This window comes from Phacochoerus africanus, chromosome 9, assembly GCF_016906955.1.
Source record: "Phacochoerus africanus isolate WHEZ1 chromosome 9, ROS_Pafr_v1, whole genome shotgun sequence".
Taxonomy (NCBI): Eukaryota; Metazoa; Chordata; class Mammalia; order Artiodactyla; family Suidae; genus Phacochoerus; species Phacochoerus africanus.
Genome location: NC_062552.1, coordinates 35664066 through 35685957, shown reverse-complemented (window position 1 = coordinate 35685957; position 21892 = coordinate 35664066). Strand labels below are relative to the sequence as shown.

The 21892-nt window shown below is 42.9% G+C and overlaps 1 protein-coding gene across 1 annotated transcript in view; it reads right to left on the bottom strand.

The window, feature by feature from the left end:
• The window catches only part of DNAH8 (dynein axonemal heavy chain 8), a 269859-nt gene that overhangs the window by 22314 nt on the left and 225653 nt on the right, over nt 1-21892 (bottom strand). Inside the window, 2 exon segments of the mRNA XM_047797103.1 lie at nt 11088-11248; nt 20963-21064. Coding sequence (XP_047653059.1) covers nt 11088-11248; nt 20963-21064 — 263 coding nt within the window.

Here is a 21892-nt window from a genome sequence, read left to right as displayed (position 1 = left end):
TCTCTCTGACCCACTCTTCTGCCCCATTCCTCTACTAAGGACTCATGTGATTAAATCTGGCCCACTTGAATAATCTAGGATAACATCCCCATCTCAAGTCCCTTAACCTTAATAACATCTGTAAAGTTCTATGTGTCACACAAGGTAATATATTTACAGGTTCTGAGGAGTAAGATGTGGACCTCTTTAGGGGAGGTGTCCATTATGCTGCCTGCCTGTAACAGGTGACAATGGGCTAAAAGCAGATTAGATATAGCCAAAGAAATAATTAGATGACTGGAAAATAGATCTGAAGACATTATCTAGAATGCTGCAGAAGGGAAAATAAATGGAAAATATAAAAGAGAGGTTATGAGGCACACAGGCTAAAGCAGTAAGCTCTAACTTACATCTCAGAAGAGTTTCAGAAAGATAGAAGAGGAAAAATAAAAAAGACATAATAACTGAAGGAATAATGACTGAGAATTGATGAAAGATTTGAATCCTCAAGTTCAGGAAATTCAATGCATCCTAAATAGGGTAAACAAACAAATAAATAGAAATTCATATGTAGACATATCACTATGAAACTGCTGAACACCAAAAACAAAGATGTTTTCTGTATCTTAAAAGCAATCAGAGAGAAAAACAAATTATCTAGAAAGAAATGACAATTAGACTGACAGCCAATTCCTCCACAGCAGCAATGAAAGCCAGAAGAAAAGAGAATCATATATTCCATGTGCTAGAATAAAATAGCTATAAATATAGAATTATATACCAAACAAAATTATCTTTCATGAATTAGATTAGGGCAAGGCTAAAGATCTGAATAGACATTTAACCAAACAAGCCAGCTATACTGAAAGCCAATAGCACATGAAAAGATGCGCAACGTCATTATTTACTAGGAAAATGCAAACTAAACCCACAATGAGATAGACACCCCTTCACATTTATAAGAATGGTTATCATCAAAAAACAGAAAACAAGTGTTGGTAAGGATGCCTTCATACCCTCCTCAAGCTACAGGGTACTGTAAAATGGTGCAGCCTCTTTCGAAAACAATTTATCACTTTCTTAAAATGTTAGGGATTGATTACCCATGTGACTCAACAGTTACATTCCTAGTTATCTATGTAAGATAAATGAAAAGACATGTCCACACAAACACCTGTCTCTGGATGTTCTAACAGCATTATTCATAATAGCCCCAAAGTGGAAACTACCCAAATGTCCATCAACTGGTAAACAGATCAACAAAATGTGGTATAATCACACACTGGAATATTATCTGACAATCCAAAGCAATGAAGGATTGATACACTGATACAAGCAGATGAAATTCAAAAATATTATGCTAACTGAAAGAATCCATACACAAAAGACCATATAGTGTATGACCTTTGTAGGAAGTGTCCAGAAAAGACAAAGCTATAGAAAAAGTAGAGGCTGTGGATGGGAGTTGATTACAAATGGGCACAGGAATTCTTTTGGGGGTAATGGAATTATTCTGAAATCAGATTTTGCTGATGGCAAAAATCATTGAACTGTCCACTTGAATGAATTCATGATAGGCAAACTATACTTCAATAAAACTGTTTTTCATACCATATGATATCACTTATATATGAACTCTAAAATATGGCACAAATGAACATATCCACAGAACAGAAACAGACTCACAGACATGGAGAGCAGACTTGTGGTTGCCAAGCAGGAGGGAGTGGGATGGACTGGGAGTTTGGGTTAGCAGATGCAAACTACTACATTTAGAATGGACAAGTAATGAGGTCCTGCTGTATGACACACGGAACTATATCCTAATCACTTGTGATAGAATATGACAGAAGATAGTATGAGAAAAAGAATATATATATATATATATATATATATATGTATAACTGGCCCACTTGCTGTAGAGCAGAAATTGACAGAACATTGTAAATCAAGTATAATAAAAATTAAACAAAAATTTTAAATGGATGTTGAAATTTCTAGGGTAACCATTAAAAGAACAGAAACACAGACTCTAACATCCAAACTACCTGAGGGGGTTAAAATACAACAAGAAAAATTCATATTCAGCATAAGGTTGAAAAGGAGGAAGAAGAAAAAGAAACAAAACAGAGAAATAGTGGTGCAAAAGGGCAACTATTTATATTTACTCTTTACAGTTTATAAACATGTTATAAATGCTCTTGTATTTATTCAACATTTAATGAATTAGTTTAAAAAAACAATCAGACAAATGCAATGATTTGATATACATAGACCACTTTCCTGCTCACTATCTTCCTCCTTCTTTGCACTCCACTCTTCTTCCTGCCCCCTCCCCCAACTCCCACGGTCACGTCCTCCCACCCCTTCTGGAGCCTGAGAACTCCTGCACATTCTTTAAGGTGCAACTCGGATATGGACTGTCTCACTAGCTTGCTTTGATCCCTAATGTCGGGAGATGTGTTTCTACAATAGAACCTCTCTGCTTCTATTTTCTATGCTGAAAACTCCACTTGTCCTGCTTTACTTTACCCTATATTCCTGCTTGAAAAACAGTTGCAGTGCTGGTAAATACTTTAAGCTTAAGAACAAAGACCAAAAGGCATAAGTTATTCATGTGGTCAGCTGAATGAGGACATAATGCGTTGGTCAAGGCATGCGGGACCTGTGCACACCATTTGCACAACATGATATGTCCTGTTAAAATAAAAGAGGAGCCTCCTGGCCCCAGGGGGTTTATGAGGGGTTGTTAGCAGGATATGCATCAGCAAGGAGTACGAGGTTCAAACCTAGGCACGCCGGGTTGCTGCAGATAGGCACGCCGTCTTCGGAAGCACAATGGTGATTTTCTAGATGCTGTGCACAGACAGCTAATGCCAGGCTTCCTCAATGCTCATGATTGCTAAATGCCTAAAGGTCAGAATAAAAGCTTGACCAGCTACCAGCTATGTGACTTTTAAAATAATAAAGGAACTACATCCTGTACCTACAACCCCCTTCTCACTTGACGTCATCCTAAACAGCACAATAAAAACAGTGTGGTTTCTTGAGGCTGCACTCTTGGTCCCTGAGACCTTGAGTCTCCTGGTTCCCACCTTTACTTAAGATAAATGTCTCTGTGTCTTGTTTTATGTTAACTTTTTCTTAAGTTTCACAGCACCCATTCTTCAGCCCTCACCTGCTGAGCTGGTCTCGGCACTCTAAGTTGGAATTTATTGCACCTTTGCCTTTGTTCTCATAGCAGAGTGTAAAATACCTCTTGATTTTAGAGTTTGCCATACTGTATTGCATAACTATTTGTCACTCATCTATCTTCCCTAATAGACAATGAGTTCCAAGGGCAAGGACTGCGTCTTCCTAATTTTTGTATCCCCAAGCTGGCTAGAGAGTACGTTCTCAATAAATATTTGTTTATTGAATTGAGGCCAACTGGCTTGGACTTTATTCAAGCTCAGATATAAAGGAGAGCAATTCTCCAATATTGAAAGGACATGAAAATTTAATTATTTCTTCCTCCTTATGGTAAAAGTATAGTATATTATCATTACTATCTGTTTCCTGGCACCTTTCCACATACAAAGAGAAACACATACATATACTTCTCAAAACACAGGAAAATCAGATCGATATAATTTAAATCTGATTATAGTTAAACACAGATCTTTAAAGTTTAAACAGGAGAAAACAACAGTAAATTTCCATTCCTACTAAGAAAATCAGAGATCTTCCTTCCTATCTGTCCTATAGCTACAAGTAAAAAAAGGGGAATGAACGACGCCATGTCTGGGATTCTGAGGGGCTCTCTCGGCTCCCCTCCAGCACGCGTCCTCTTTAGAGACACGCTCTGCACCTGTAGCTGGGCGCCAAGAGTGCACGGCGGTGTGGACACGACCTGCCTGCTCTTGGCTGACACTGGCAGATCCACCAGTGTGCCAGGGAGGGACTGATGGAGATGCTGCTGCTAGATTCCACCTACGAAATCACTTCCATAGTGGGTGATTTTATTTTTTTCATGAGGTGATCTGAAAACTGTCCTCGAGCTATGGATGTGGGCATGAAGCCCTGAACAGTGGACCCATTTTGTATAAAAGCTGGACAACACATCCCCACCACATATTTTATGAGGCACAGAATGCCAGGGCTGTAAGCTTACCTTTCTTTTTTCCACAAGGTGGTTTTCCGTGTGCAAAGATAGGAAAGGCAGAAGTCTAGTTAGCGAGGTGTAGTGGAGACTTGAGAATATCTCCACATGCCTCAAAGCCCAGAGGCTTTCAGGAAAACAGTCCCCGTAAATGCTCTGAGATGAGGGAGAGGGGCCATAACATTCCGTGAGCTTTGGTTACTTCTAGAAGAAAAAAAATCTCTCTTTGGAGTAAACATGGGGAAAAGCTCATACTTGACTTGTAGCTTTGTGGTGTGGGGGAGATGTCTAGCTCATGTCTGCTGAGTGGTAGAGTCAGGGTCATGGATAATAAAAATGCAAAACAGCTGAAAAACAGAACTGTCTATAAACAATTGGCCATCCAACAAGATATTACTGCACTATCATATCCAAACCAGCCTAGATTTACATACATCTTTGCACATGAAATACCAATGAGCATAATTTTTAAATAAAAATCTGAAGCTCAAAAGTGGGCTAATACTAAAAGGCATACAATTACATTCATCCCGCATAGAAATGAACATCAAAGTTCTAATAATACATTTGATAAATTTCAGAAGGTAGAAAAATATGCATAAGTGCTAATGAGTAAAAGAGGGGAAATAAAGAACTGTTGTCAACACTGAGATGGTTGAATGTGCAGAGTCCTCAGTACCTTATAAATCTAGGTAATAAAATGTGAATAAACTATGCATTTTTACGGTTCCTGTCACCAAGGTCTCTAAGCTCATGGGAGAGATTTTACTTATTTTAAAGAATTTATTCAGCTCGATTTCCCCCTCTACTTCAAGGATTCTGCCTTCTTAAGCAAGGATTGAGGAGAAAGACCTGTGGTCCTCTTTCCCAGACCTCCCCCTTCTCTCAAATTCATGAATGCTGACTTCAGGGTGCAGATTCTGACAAGCAGGAACATGGGCTTCTCCACCACGGCCCTGCCCAATTATAGCCCTCGAGCCTGTGCCGTTGAATGGGGTGGTCGGTCAGGAACATTAATCAGGATTCCTCTGGCTGGGGACATGCACACAAGAATTAGCCAGTGAATCCGGGAGTGCACCCCCTCTCTGGCTTCAACTATTCTCTTGGCACAGATGCTTTTGAACCTCTCACCTGGGCTCCAGTCCATGTGAGACACACCCCTCCCCACTCAGATGCCTCCTTCCCAACTCCACATGCCCCAAAGCCCAAACGGGACTCTGCAATCCCTCCTAAAATGCACTCCTGTTCCCACCTCCTCCACCATCCCAGCTCCCAGACCACAAAGAACAGGGAACCCTGTACTCCTTTCATTTCTCACAGATCTTGGCGAGTCACTGCTCCCTGCAGTGGGAAGGGTGAAGTTGGGAGATCAGGGGTAGGTTTTAGCTGGGAAGCTCGGTGTGTTATTGTTTACTGCCTCCTGGTGGCTGGTGGGGGAACCGCGAGGGATTGGAGCCCCGCCCCCCAAGAAGGTAGGCTCAACTGCCAGGAAGAAGGAGGCTGGGATTAGAGTCACTGCGTATTTCCTACGTATTTCGGGAGACCAGAAGAAAGAAGACTCAAACCTAGGACAAAGCTCACCCAGAGGTCGAGAAAACGACCAAACGTGGAGCTTCCAGACAGAGCCTCCTGCCTGAGCAGGAGCCAGAAGCAGGCCAAGGTCCCTGTAAAGAGGAGGTTCCTGGGGAAGACCCTAGGACAGACCAAGGTGGAAGTTAAGAAAAAAGAGAGATCAGGGGAGGGTCACAGGTCTTAGAGGCCAGCTGGTTATTTCTAGCAGAAATGGAACCCGTTGTCTGGGGCAGAGGCACAGCCCTTTTTTAACCATACCTCACTTGGTGTGATGAGAGATAGCAAGATCCTGACACTTTACTTTGGGAAAAGAGACCATAGAGCTGCCAGCCATGGTGTGTAAGCCTCTGGACAGAGCTGTGAGGACAGACTTCTCATAAGACAAAGAAGGCCAGCCATGTCCTCTCTCTCTCCAGCACGTAGCAACAGCAAATAGATGAAAACCACAGAAGATTCTCAGCCATTGCTCTACAATCACTGAAGCCTGTCACCACCTTTGGGAGCAGTCCTGCCCCTCATTCTATCTTCTACCTCATCATCATCCCTGATCTCGGCCTGTATCACCACACCTGGGTTATTAACAGGGTCTTCAGGACGGCGTCTTGGTCCAAACAGCCCTACATACAGGAAAATGTCTTCAGCTTCACTTAGTGGAAGAGGAAATTAATTAAATCCATGCCGAGATGCTGTTTCTCACTTGTTGTGTCGGTGAAAAATGAGCTTCACCAACACTTTGTCCAACACTCTGTTGGTGAGACAGTGAATCATACTGTGTGTGACAGGGCAAAGTGACACAGCCCTCTGGAAGGGAAATTGGCAATATTCATTAAATCCTGGATCTAGAAATCCCACCCATAGCAAATTACCCTGAAAGTACATCTCCAACAATATGAGAAACCACAAGTATGAGATTATTAATTGAGGGATTACTGGGGACAGCAAAACAACCTAAATGTCCATCTGTAGGAGAATGGTTGAATAAACTATGATATGTATGATCAGAGCTGCAAAAAAAAAAAAAAAAAAAATCTCCGTATCCAGGCATACCATGTTTCCCTCTGCTTCCGTTTATCGCACTTTGAAGACATTGCAATTTTTACAGATTGAAGATCTGCAACAGCCCCATGTCAACCAAGTCTATCAACACCATTTTTTCCAACAGCACTTGCTTATTTCCTGTCTCTGTGTCATGTTTTGGTAATTCTTGCAGTATTTCCAACTTTTTACTTATTATTTGTTATGGCGACCTGTGATCAGTGAACTTTGATGTTATTACTAGGGCCTGCTGAAGGCTCAGATGATAATTAGCATTTTTTGGCAATAAAGTATTTTAAATTTAGGTATGGACATTATTTTTTTAGACATAATGTGCTACATAATGCACATTTGATAGGTGATGGGAGAGTGTAAACCTAACTTGTGTACACACTGGGAAGCTAAAAAATTCACATGACTCACTTTACTGCAATACTTGCTTTACTGTGGTAGTTTGCAATCTAACCAACAATATCTCCAGGGAGTGCCTGGAATGAGGAAGATACCTATGAACTCAGAGGTACTTAACAGGATACACTGTGAGGGAAGGAAGTGAGACATAAGATGATATGTACAGTATAGCAACTTTGTATCAGAGAGAAAGGATAATAAGAATATATGCGGTATCTGAGCATGAGCAAAAAAGAAACACAGGGAAGGTAAACCGTTGCCTGTAAAGGAAGGGGAAACAGGATGGGAGCGCAGGCGACTGCTCTCAGAATCTTTACCACCTCGTTGTGGCTTTGGAGCCATGTTCAAGTTTCACATATTTACAACCATCAGGAGTTCCCACTGTGGCGCAATGGGATCGGCAGCATCTCTGGAGCGCTGAGACAAGGGTTGATCCCTGGCCTAGCACAGTGGGTTAAGGATCCAGCGTTGCTGTAGCTGTGGCATAGGACAAAACAGTGGCTTGGATCTGATCCCTGGCCGGGGAACTCCATATGCTGCAGGGTGGCCAAAAAAAGAAAAAGAAAAAAAAAAAGCCAAGATGTAATACAAATATAAGCCTATATGTCAATGGATAGCATAACCACACAGCAAAAACAATCAGAGTAACTTTTGAACACAGCGCTCTGTGTACCTGCAGTGAGACAGTCTAAGGACAAAAAGAATTGCAAAGAAATCTTAACCTCCACTGAGTACATTTGCTGTTGGCCGTGGTGTTGGGGGTGTAATTTGGAGCAAATGAGTAAATATACTGAGGTTCCTGGGGACCAGCCTTCTCCCCATGGAGAAAGGAGATAACAAGATGAAATGAGGGAGGGCGAGGAAGAGCCCTGAGGTGTACAACCAGTATTGGAATTACTGGTACTACCTCATGCCCTGTCCACTCAGAGGGTCTGTAGCACCCACACAGAGAGAAATGCTGTGGTTATATATGGATATAGCTGTAGAGATATAAATACACAAAGATATAAATATAGAACAAGAAAAAGCAAATCGAACAAAATGTTAACAATTGGTGAAGGGCCTTACAGGTGTTCATGGTACATGCAACTTTTCTGAGCATTTATAATAGTTCAAAATAAAAAGTCAAGGGAAAAAATAGTTTGTCTCCCATCTGGAGTACAATTTGGTTGCCCTTCTCCGGACTTTTTCTAGCTCTGGTTTATCTCTCTTAAGAGCTGGTGACCAAAACTGCCCCCAGCGACCTGGTCACAGGGATGCCATCCCTGAAGGTGTTTTCTCTACTCCTTGGCGGGACCCTTTAATACCCGACAGGATCCATTCTCTAGGTACCAGCTATCATGGCTCCTTGAGCTCTTGCCAAGGATGGAATCAAAGTTTAGAGCCCTCACATGTGAACAACTTCATCGGCTAATTCACAAGGGCATTAAAACTTCGTGGCCATTTTTCTGCCCACTTGTGTGAATTCATGAATCTTCCTATAGACCATCCCCATTAATCAGATTCTGCACAGCCTGGGAGAAATTTTTTTTTTTTTTGGTCTTTTTTCCTTTTCTAGGGCCGCTCCCATGGCATATGGAGGTTCCCATCTAGGGGTCTAAATCGGAGCTGTAGCCGCCGGCCAGAGCCACAGCAACGCCAGATCCTTAACCCACTGAGCAAAGCCAGGGACCGAACCCGCAACCTCATGGCTCCTAGTCAGATTCGTTAACCACTGAGTCACGACAGGAAGTCCACCCTGGGAGAATTTAGTATCACTGATGCATTCGACAAATATTCCCTGAGCACTGGGCACTGTTTATTTAGCACTGGAGCTACAGTAGTGAAAGTGGACCAGAGTTTCAGACATAATGGAGCTTATGTTAACAATGGTAGGCAGCCGACAGCAAGTAAGTAAGAGTATGCCAGCCAGTGATACAATCTAAGGGAAAAAGCAGGCAAGGAGGATGGAGCCTGGGGTGGGGGTTGGGGAGTGGTTTGCAATTTTTAAATAAGGCAGCCAGGAAAGGAGGCATTGAGAAGGTGACGTTTAAGCAAAGACCAGAAGAGCTAAAAAGAAGCGCCCCAGTGGTATCTGGGGGGAAGGATGTTCCAGGAAGTGCAAGTATCCTGTGGGGGGAGCCCTCCAGTCTGGCTAAGAAACAAGAAGCTGGAGCTGAGTGGGGTGCTTGAGGGAGAAAGCAGAGGGAGACCAGGCCAAGAGGTGGGGGGCAGGTGGTGTTACTGGGCCCTGGAGGTCGCTGCCAGCCTTTCACCTTGACAGGAGCTTCAGGAGGGCTGTGGCCAGAAGGGTGACATAGTTTGACTCGCATTTCTTTTTCTTTTTTTTTTTTGTCTTTTCTAGGGCCGATCCCATGGCATATGGAGGTTCCCAGGCTAGGGGTCTAATCAGAGCTGTAGCCACTGGCCTATGCCACAGCCACAGCAATGCGGGATCCGAGCCACGTCTGCAACCTACACCACAGCTCACGGCAATGCTGGATCCTTAACCCCCTGAGCGAGGCCAGGGATCGAACCCACAACCTCATGATTCCTAGTTGGATTCGTTAACCACTGAGCCATGACTGGAACTCCCTGACTCGAATTTCTGAAGTCTTCCTCCCTGTGTGCTCTCCTCAGATAATGTTGATTCTCAAACGGACCACTTAGGACTCTTTTCTATTTCTTCTCTTCTTTTCTGTCTCCTGCTAACTTAGCAGGGCCTCTTCAAATGACAGCTAGAGCCACCACCCTGGAGGCGTCACGGTTCTGCCACAGGGTCTGAACGAGTGTGGGCCATTGGCCCACATCTTTGAAGATGAAAAGAGGTGTGGGAGAGGTCAGAGGACATGAAGAAGTGAGGATGAATGTGGGTGACAGAGAGGCCAGGAGGCCAGGGCAGCGAGGTTAACGCTTAAGCTGGAAAGGCCATGCAGTGGGAGCAAACGGGACTCCAGGTGCCCAGCGAGGGCAGAGACCTGAAGGTGGAAATATCCATCGCAGGTAGCATTGGTGAAACTGCCACAGCCAGAGAGCAACCAGGAGAGAAGCACTCTGTTGTCACAGCTTAGAATCTGCCACTGGGGTCTAGGTGTCTTGCCTTTCCTGAAACCACTCTGCAGGTCTGCGGTCAGTGAGCCAAAGGCATGTCCCTCCAAGGAGACGCTCGGCTAGGGCTTCTTGGAGCCCTCTCTGCAGAGCTGGAGGGGGTCCTGTGTTCAGGCAGGGGATTCTCCGGAGAGATAAGGGGTGAGACCTCATCCAAAAGGTGGGTCCGAGACGGGGCCTGGGACTCAGACGCATGTCTTATCTCTTCATTCCTCTTACCACTTCGGCCAGAACGGGGACCTCAGGCTGAGCCAAGGACCACCCCCCCAGCCCCCCCAGCCCCCCCCCTCCAGCTCCCTGGGCTCCGCATCTGGGTCCTCATCTGAGTGCTCCTGGGCTCGCTGCACTGTGCCCTCCAAGGGCAGCTGTTTATGGAAGGACGTAGGAGAGTAAGTGAGGGGAGAGGCTCATAAGAGAGAGGGTCCAGCAGAAATACAGTTCCTCCTCCTCTTCTCTCTACCCTCATGGCCCTTTCACATTCTGCTTATGACTCTTATTTGTAATAGGTTTTTTTTTTTTTTTAGGTGAAAAACAAAGAACTGGGAGGCTACCGCCCTACCAGACCAAGAGTGTCAAGACCAATTACACCCACTGTTTTTATGACACGACAGAGGAGAAATAATCAATGCATAAATTAGAGTTTTAACATTGTCACAAAGTCTGGAGCATCAGGATTTAGTGATGGGAGAGCAGGCCAAGGTAGGACAGAATTGTAATTGGGAGACAGGAAGTGACACTATTTTTCACAGTAAAATAAAAAAGAAAGGAAAGGAGAGAGATTAAGAGAGAAAATGAAATGCATAGTCTTTGCCAGGAGGGGATACAAACGATCCTTTCAAATTACAGAATGTCAGGAACTTACGTGATATCAGCATTAGGGTGAAGCCCAAAGACTTCGGGGTTATCTAGGGATGGCAGTGACTGGATATATTCAAAATACTGGTCCAAGGTCTTGCACAAGGGGATTTTATATCCAGTATAAAAACAGAATGACGGTTCAAACATCTTCTCACTGAACCAGACCTATATGGGAGAGAAAACAGGAGGAATAAAACTGACGCACATCTAAATGAAACCCGAAAATTGCCAGCATCAGGGAGTTAGGGTCCCCTTATTTCCATTTTAATTGTTTTCTATTTTGGGTTTGAAAGTACCTTAAAAAAATTTCACAAGGATAGTGTGGTTAGTATATAATTATACTAAGGATAGTATCATTAGACACATATTAAGAGAAGAGGGCACAACATAAAAACAATGAAAACTGGGTGTCTGTTTAACACCAAAGAAGATACTTGCTAAGGGGGAAGAGGAGAGAGCCAGCCTTGCAAGCACACTCTCCGCTGCTGCAGTAATTTGACGACCCTCCAGCCCACTTTTGAAAAGGTGGGGACGCATCGCAGAAGCAATAATCACACACACAAGAGCGTATCTGGGCGCTTTCACTGCCTCCCTTCTCCCTGCACAGGGCTCATGCCTGGGGGCTATGCTTGTGCTCAGCGGGGCTCTCGGTGGCACTGAACACCGCACACAGCCAGGAATACTTCTTACAAACATCTCCCTCCCGCCCAGAGTGGGGAGCGCTCCCTCTGTTAATTACGTTATGTCTCTGGCCACAAGAACCAAATACAGCCAACTATCTTATTGTTTGCCTGAAGACATCCTTTTCTCATTCCGTATGAATGGATTATCTGTAAGGTAACAGCATGAGAATAAATATATACTTGGTGTGAACAGACTTATCCTGAAGTGGAAAAAAAAAAGTTGCTGAATGCCTGTGAGCCTGATTTGAGGCAATGACTTCTGTGTCTAATGGCGTGATTTTCCCAGTAGGGAGGGAAATTACGGGTGGCGGGTGGTGTGGAAATGCAGGCAGGATGTCCGAATGGCTCAGAGGACTCCCTATGAAAAGAGTGGAGGGTTGTGCCTTCTTTCTGTTGGTCACTCTTACTCTAGTATCTTCCCTCCATATGCTTCTTTTTCCAGCTCTTTTTAGGTCCAGTGATTGCTCTGAAATACCCTGTGTACTGATTCTCCCTTTTCCACTCCTCGCCATTCTATCCTGTCCAACTCCTGTCCACAAGGCATTGTACCTGGAACAGGAACAGAATGCAAAGATGAGACACACACAGTCCTCTCCTTCAAGGAGCTTGTGACCCAGTAGAGCGATAAGCCTGTTACACGAGAACCACAATACAAAGTATGCTAAGGTGAGAGTCAGAGGAAAGAAAAATAAGCAAAGTCCTAAGCGGCTTAAAGCCAAGAAGAAAGGAAGGCCAGATGGATGTCAGGTAAAGCTTTATCTAGGAGATGATTTTGGAGACAGGACTTGAGGGGTAGGTTTTTCGGCAAAGCAACTCATGACTGGGGAGACCACATGCAAAGGCATAGAATAACTGATGTGAAAACGTGAAGCAGTTTGGGTAAATGACGAAATCATTCTATTTACCGCAGGGTAGTGGTAAGAGGACAGGAAAGGTCTTCATATTACGGATGACTGTGGATGTCAGGGTGAGAACCGGTGCTTAACTTAAGAAATGAGGAGCAGTTGAAGTTATCAGAGGAAACAGAGCTATGATACAGGTCATCATTTAGAAAGATTAGGTTTTTAGTCATGTGGATGACTAGGGAGGCGAAGGCCACAGGGTCTTCAGCACACAGACAACAAATGACCCACTGAGTTCTGTGTTGCCAGATGACATATGTCTATACAAGCAAAATGAAGCTTCTTCTTATTTTTCCATGACTTTATTTATATGCACACAAATAGCCGGATTCAAAAACACAAAAATAGGGAGTTCCCGTCGTGGCGCAGTGGTTAACGAATCCGACTAGGAACCATGAGGTTGCGGGTTCGGTCCCTGCCCTTGCTCAGTGGGTTAACGATCCGGCATTGCCGTGAGCTGTGGTTGCAGATGCGGCTTGGATCCCACGTTGCTGTGGCTCTGGCGTAGGCCGGTGGCTACAGCTCCAATTTGACCCCTAGCCTGGGAACCTCCATATGCCGCGGGAGCGGCCCTAGGAATGGCAAAAAGACAAAAAAATAAAAATTAAAAAAATTAAAAAATAAAAATAGTTGAGGTTGACCACATTTGGAGGTATAATCAAAATAGAGAACACACACAAAAAAAAAAACCAAAAACACCATAAAAACAAACTTAAAAAAAAAAAAGGGAGTTTTTTCCCTGGTGGCATAGCAATTAAGGACTCAGTGTTGTCACTGCTGTGGCTCAGGTTCAATCCCTGGTCCAGGAACTTCTGCACACCTCAGGCAGGGCCAAAAAAAAAATTTACAGAATGTGAAGTCTATGTGGAATTACTTTGGGGAATTCTAGAAGGTACCCTACAAAAATAAGCAGTTATCCTCCAAGGACAATGAATGAGGTGCTACAAGCATTGGTTTTAAGGGAAACATACCATAAGATGCTGAACAGAAAAAACAAACAAGGGTTCAAAGATAAGCCCTGCATTGAAAGTCACAGGGACAGAGGATCTGCTTTGAAGGCACAGGCTTACAGCTGAGGTGATTTTCACTTGGGCAACTCTGGGTAACGTGATCAGGGTACAGTGACAGCAGAGGGGAGGCCAGCTGGTTAGAAGGTGAGACTGAGCTGAGACTGAGATAAGACGAGGGAGGCAGGATGTGGACTCCGGTGCTTTTCTGCAATCTTCCTCAAGAAGGTTCCTGCTACCAGCCTCATGCAGTGACTTCATGTCCTTAGAGCCGGAGACCCAAACTCATCTCTCTCGTTACTAAAGGACCCTCTGGAACAGGCCCAGGCCAGACAGAGGAATGAAAGAAGGGAACAGGTGAGACGGGAGGTTAGAAAGGTGGAGGATGAAGTGCAGACTGAAGGAAGAAGTGGTGAGGCTCCAGGCCAAGGAAAGTGGAGAGACCGGGAGAAGGAGAGGGAGAGGGAGGGAGGGAGATGGACTACATCTAGGGGTAAAGGGAGGGGAACACAGTGGGATGAACTTCTCCTGTAAGACAGTAACTGCTGAGAACAGAGCACAGTGAAGCCGGAATCAGGTGATGTAAGGCGTGAGGGAGGGACAGAGCTGCTGTTAACTCTGGAGCAGCCAATGAGCTGGTTCCTGGATAAGAACTCTGTGTCTCTAGACCAGAATCAGAAGGTCTGTATCATCCGAGAGGTGCTTCTCCCAGCCTGGGCTCAGGCTCAGAGGACGGAGACTTGTAGGCTTCTGAGAGGGGGGTTGGGATCGGCTGACTGATCTTCCAATGGCTCCCCCCTCCCCCGTGCTGGGGTCAGAGAAGCAGAAGAGGAGACACAGGTTAGGGTCAGAAGGAGGAACTGCTCAGCACGAGATCTCGAAGGTGGAGTGGTCTGAGTGACAGACACTCCCTTGCCTGGGCTCGGCCGTCTACCTTGAGGGGACCATTAACCACTAGCAGCTTTCAGCTGTGACCCAGAGAGCTGGCTCTGGTTCTGATACACAGGGGAGCCAAGAGGTCTCTTAAAAATTCCCTTCGCTTTGCCAGCAAATGGCAGTATTCCTGCTACCTTTGGGTAAGGCAATTTCAATAAAACAGACAAACCGACCAAGACAGCTGGCTAATCAGGACTTGTCTTGAACCTGACCTTTTAGAAAATGAACTGAAATATTAAAAAAAAAAAAAGCTGATATAAAGTGTTGTAAAAAAAAAATTAGACCTAATTTTCAGGTTGTACACTGAGGTCAGTAAAAATTCAATCTATGCTGTCTCAGATGATAATAGTCCAGGCACATGAAATTCTCAACCTACTTCGATTAAATTATGCAAGTCATCAACAAACAGGTATTGGGTGTATTCCAGGTGCCCAAGAGAGCTGGGGGACTTGTTTCTTCACTTATTGGGCTGAGAGTCTAGTGGAGGAGGCAGACATGTGTGTTAGGATTACACGGTCCCTCCCCCACTCCTCCAGGCAACTGCTTACACCTTCTCCACTCTCTTCAAAGGTCCCAAACTTGCTCCCTGCATTCCTGAGCTGACAACCTGCATCCCCTTGAATGAAGCCAATGACGCTTCTTATTTCGCCCTGAACACACAGGAGAAAACCACCTCATCTTCTCCTATCAAGTCCACCAGTCTCTATGCCCATGTCCTCCCCCCATCATAAGGAGGGGGCTGCCCAGCCTCCTTCTCCCAGGAAAGGAAGGCAAAGTAAGAAGAGTGCAAAACAGCTCATACATGTATTGGCAAATCTAAATCAGACCTGGGGAGTTCTCGTGGTGGCTTAGCAATAGCAAATCCGACTAGTATCCATGAGGATGTGGGTTTGATCTCTGGCCTCGCTCAGTGGGTTAATAAGGATCTGGCATTGCCGTGAGCTGTGGTGTAGGTCGCAGATGCAGCTCGGATCCCGCATTGCTGTGGCTGTGGTGTAGGCCGGAACTTGCAGCTCCAACTGAACCCCTAGCCTGGGAACTTCCACGTGCTGCACAGGCAACCCTAAAAAGAAAAAAAAAAAAAAATCAGCACTGGTTGTAAAAATTACCAAAATGAGCAAAAAGAATGGGGATGAAAATAAAGAGGAACCAAAATATTTCCAAACAGTAACATGGAAGATGGCAGTCAGAGTTAAAGCCTAAAAGGTATGGTTAGATTTTTAACCTAAGTTACATTATGTTAGAAATTTAAGGTCTAGGGACAGGATACACAATTTTCAAACCAGTAGAGAGAAATAAAAATACATTTAAAAAAGATAAAACAGGAAAGATAGGGGGAATAGGCCAACAAAAATGTGGTTAACGAAAACCACAAAATACTATGGAAGAAGTCAAAATACAGCAGTCACTACAATAGTAAAATGATTAATTTGCCTGTTAAAATACAAAGACTCTCAGATTGAATATTGAAAATTCCAGCTATTTGTTATTTGTTGGAGATAAATCTAAAACGATGACACAGAAAGGTTTAAGCAAAAAGAACAGAAAGAGAATATACCAAGTATATTAAAATTATGTATTTCTAACCATCAAAAGACCAATAAAAGAGTGAAAAGTCAAAGCTCAGAGTGGGAAAAGACATCTGCAACCACGTAATTAATCAAGAATTTGCATCTAGAATATGCAAGAAGCTTCTATAAACAATTTTAAAAAAAAAAAAAAAAAGACAGACAACCCAAGAAAAATAGCAGCGAGAATGTACAAGCAAGTCACAAACAAGAAAATACAGTGAATGGGTATGTGAGGCTGTGGAACTCCATTAGTATTTCGAAAAGTAAATATTAAAACCAAATTGAGATACCATTATATCCACCATAATGGCTAACATCAAAGAAACTAATAATACCCAGTGTTGGTGAAGATGTAGAGAAATAAGGTACCTCGTACTTCAATGTATAAACTGGAACAACCACTTTGGAAATCACGCTCCACTAAAATGGAAAATACACAAATTCTATAAACTATCGTTCCATTTCTAATAGAAAGGCATATCCACATGCACTAAGAAACGGACAAAAATGTTCCCAGATGCATTGTCTATAATAGTTCCAAATGGCAACAGTCCTAACACCTACCAATATAATCCAGTGGAATGCTATACAGTAAGGAAAATGAGTAAACTGCTACTACATGGTGCAACATGGACAAACCCTAAAATATCATACTGAGAAAAAGAAGCCAGATGCCTAAGAAAACACATTCTATGATGGCAAAATAAAGCTATATACTTAGATAGTGAAAGTATAGTGAGAAACAAATGGTTTCTATAAAAGTCAAAATTGTGGTTACATAGGAGGAATGACAAGTTGTGATGGAGAAGGGGCATGCATGAGCCTTAGGGGGTGATGGACACATTCAGGGTCTATTCAAAGAAATTTTAAAGCTGAATGTTTATGTTTTTCTATATTGGGCTATATTTCTTTTTCTTTCTTTCCTTTTTTTTTTTTTTTGTCTTTGTCTTTTTAGGGCAGCATCCGTGGCATATGGAGGTTCCCAGACTAGGAGTCTAACCAGAGCTATAGCTGCCAGCCTACACCACAGCCACAGCAAGGCGAGATCCAAGCCACCTCTGCGACCTACACCACAGCTCACGGCAATGCCGGATCCTTAACCCACTGAGCGAGGCCAGGGACTAAACCCACAGCCTCATGGTTCCTAGTGAGATTCATTGCTGCTGTGCCACAATGGGAACTCCTATATTGGGCTATATTTCACCTTTTTTAAAAGTAGGTTAAATTTTTAAAAAATTTATCAGGCAAATACTAAATAAAGGTCAATTTCCTTTCTTCATCTTCCTTGACTTCTCTTCTCAGTTGACATTTCTCCTTTCTCAATACATTAAAGTACTCGAGGTACCTTACTTTTTTTTTTTCCTTTTCTTTCCCTATTCTTTCTTCTTAGATGATGATCTCATCTAATACTTGACTTTCAATGCCATCTCTATATGACGAAGTCCAAAATCTTTTTCTCCAGACCTGGGCTCTCTCCTGAGCTCCATGCCTGTAAATCCAACAGCCTTATTTATCTGCATTCATTTTCTTATTTAACAAATATTTACTGAGCACCTACTATGTGCTAGATTCTGTTCCAGAGGCTGGGAATTTGACAGTGATGTAACAGGTAAAGTCCCTGCCCTTATGGAGTGGACAGTCTTAGACAACTCCATTTGGATGTCTAGTAGGCATCTCAAAAGTTACATGATCAAAACAGAACTTCTAATCTCCACCCCCAGCCGATAAAACTCATTTTCCTCCTCCAGTTCTTTCCCTTCTCTCTAAATAGTCCCATTCTCCATCCAGTTGCTTAGGTCAAAACCAGGAGCAATCCTTGACCCCATTTCTTTCACCATCAGCATTCTGCTGGTAGTACCTATATAACATATCCAAAAATTGAACCACTTCTGATAGTCTCCAGTGCCAAAACTCCAGTTTTAGGTACTTGTGCAATTATTCTAACAACAACAAAAAAAGATGCCTACTAAGGCATCTTTTTTTTTTTTCTCCTTTAAACCTCAGATACAGAGGGGAGTTTATCATATTCCTGTACTTTATTATTCTAATGAATCTAGACCCTTTTCATTTTAGGTTTTTCCCATTCATCCCTGATATGCACTCCCAGTCTCCTTCCCTTTGAGGGCTTCTCTTTAGATGTATTTGATATATGTCCCTAAATTCATGTATTTATTCTTGAGAAACACACATGTATCACTTTATAGATCTTTTGTTTTTTAGAGCTCTGCATGCAACACTATGCTCTTAAGATCTAAGCACGACGTCCTATGGATCATTTCTTCCAAGTACTGCACTGTAGTCCAAGATAGGTATCTAATTCATCTATTCCTCTGTGACAGACTCCTAGGTTGCTTCCAACTTCCCATGTTCCCAAACAATACTATGAATAATAATATCTTTGTACATGTCCACAGACCTGTCTGACAATTTCTCTGGAGCAGGACTCTGGTTCAGAGGATAGTCAGATCACACATGCTTGATATGATGAAGTGCCACCAGCTTGCACCCTTGCAGAGTGAGCAACAGTATTCCACTGTGCTCCCCTACTACTTCTTAACCACTCTCTTAGGCTTGTTAGGCATCTGTAGGAAGGATACACCACCAGATCCTTCCTCAGGACTCAGGCACTTGCTCCTGCAGCTGTCTGGAGCACTGACCACAGAGAACTCACAACCGTATCCCTCCCAGGAACTACTCACCAGAAAGGAGCTACCTCAAGCAAGCTCAAGCCCTGGGGGAAGGGAGGACCCACAAGCAGATCTCCAATACAGTCTGTTTCTGGAGAACCCAACCTATGGCGGTTGCCTGCAGCTCCACGCGCAATATTGCCATGAACATCATTATACATCTCCGGTGGTGGACTTGTTCTAGAAATGTTCCGGGATGTATCTACCCGGGATACTTAAGTTTTGCCCAGCTGCTTTCCAGGAGGCCTGCACCAGTTTAACCTCTAGCAGCCAGGCTCCCACCTCCACACGTGTTTACCAACAACTTTTCACCGCCCACCTTTTCCCACATATGGCTTTGAGAAAAACTTGCAAATCTTAGTAAGGGTTGAAAAAAAATTCAGACTTCTGGTCAACCTCCAGTTTCCCAAAATACCACCAACACTTGTGCTTTGTTGTTGAGGTCTTAAATTTGTCAAGGGGAAAAAAAATCAAAGAATTATTGACTTAGATCTTAATATGAAGAACTCAAATAACCAGAAAATACTCATATATCTGATTTCTTTTTCCACTTAGGTAATGTATATTGCTTCTTTAACATGTAAAAATTTTGAGAATAATTTGAGTCTGATAGATGTACTTATACTATCCATCCTTCACACGAAAGCCAGAACTGCTAGGAGATAATAATCTACAGAAAATGTTTACCCACATGAGCTATGCAGATTTTACTGGGCACACACACACACACACACAAAATGAACAATTCATCAATTTTCAATTGTCAGTCCTAATGGAAAGAGATGAGAAAACTCAAATTTTGGCTCATTTTCCAATCACTTATCTTGGGGTTTGAAACAGCCATGAAGACTTGCAATCAGAGGAAAAGGCAGAGATATTATGTCCAGTGTCTTTATAGGAGGGGGAGCGGGGAGAGACCCTGGATGTGAGGAGCTAATCTCTACGGAAGATCCACAGACCATTGAAAGTTGACCTCTGCTCTGTTCTGGACTACAAGTAAATTGCTGGTTGGTTTGGTCTTCGTTTTGGTTTTGGTTTGCTCTGGTTGCCTGATTCTTTTCAGCAGCTCTGCTGTATATTTTTTCCCCCTTAAGGTCAGCCTATCTATTATAAACAAAACTATAATTCAAAAAGATACATGTTCACTGCAGCACTATTCACAATAGCCAAGATAAGGAAATAACCTAAATGTTCATCTACAGATGAATGGATTAAGATGTGGTACCTGGGAGTTCCCATCGTGGCTCGGTAGTTAACGAATCCGGCTAGGAACCATGAGGTTTCAGGTTCGATCCCTGGCCTTGCTCAGTGGGTTAAGGATCCGGCGTTGCTGTGAACTATGGTGTAGGTCGCAGATGAGGCTCAGATCCTGCGTTGCTCTGGCTGTGGTATAGGCCAGTGGCTATAGCTCCAATTAGACCCCTAGCCTGGGAACCTCCATATGGTGTGGGTGTGGTCCTAGAAAAGACAAAAAAAAAAAGAAGATGTGGTACCTATATACAATGGAACATTATTTGGCCATAAAAAAGAACAAAATAATGCCATTTGCAGTAATATGGATGCAACTAGAGATTCTCATACTAAATGAAGTAAGTCAGAAAGAGAAGGACAAGTACCATATGATATCACTTACATGTGGAATCCAAAATATGGCACAAATTAACCTGTCTTACAAACAGAAACAGACTCACAGACATAGCAGACCTGTGGTTGTCAAGGGGCAGTGGAAGGAATGGAATGGACTGGGAGTTTGGGGTTATTTGATGCAAATTATTACATTTAGAATGGATAACAATAAGGTCCTATTGCACAGCACAGGGAACTATATCCAATCTCTTGGGGTAGAACATGGTAGAAAATTTTATATATAAATAAAAGTTACATACATATAGAATTATTTATATTCATATAGATGTGAATGAACATGTGTGTGTATGTATGTATGTATATGCATGACTGGGTGACTTTGGTATACAGCAGAAGTTGACACAGTATTGTAAATCAACCATCCTTTAAAAATCCCCAACTATTCTTGTTTAACAGGAAGATGCAGTGAGAGGTGTCCCCACGGTTTTCTTTCTAGATTGACTTACCCTAGCAAAGCAGTTAAGCAGACGTTTATCAAAGTCGTCGGTGACTCTGCCCCCATATTGTACTTCTCCAATCATGTACCGAACAGTGCTCCATGACACACCCTTTACAAAAAACAGAAAAGGAGTATTCATGGTCAACATAAACAATTCTAAATATTTCAGATCTTTCTCTGGAAAAAGGAAGCACTAGCTAGACTGCATTTAAAATGACTCATTATCTTATATTAATAACTCTTGCTCTTACGTGACTGGAACAGCTATGGTTTGTTCACAAAAGGAAAATCTACAATACTAAACATTGGTGAATATAATGCTCATTGATTCTTTAAAATAGGGGGAAAGGAAGATTATTTTTCAGTCTGCGGGTGCAATTACCTGTAATACTCATTATTGCAATGGCAAACTGTTGGAGAAGAAAAAAGTCACGTTTAGTGAAGAAAGAAGAAAAATCAAGTAATCAAAGCTTCAATATGTTCTCAGTAAGGTATTTTTTCAATCAGTATGAGAACAACTAGAAAATTCACCAGATTTTTCTATAATGCAATCCTCTGCTATCTCATTATGTGAGCTATAACTACCTCAAAGTATTTATTAATTTCCATAGCAACCTTATACTGGCAATGCACTTCAGATATTAATAGTTGATTTTTTTTTTTGTCTTTTGTCCTTTTTAGGGCCACACCCAGGGCATGTGGAGATTCCCAGGCTAGGAGTCTAATTGGAGCTGCAACCGCCAGCCTACGCCACAGCCACAGCCACGCCAGATTTAAGCCACGTCTGAGACGTACACCACAGCTCACGGCAATGCTGGATCCTTAACCCACTGAGCGAGGCCAGGGATCAAACCCACAACCTCATGGTTCCTAGTCGGATTCATTTCAGCTGCGCCACAACAGGAACTCCAACAGTTTTTATTTTTAAAGAAAGTGT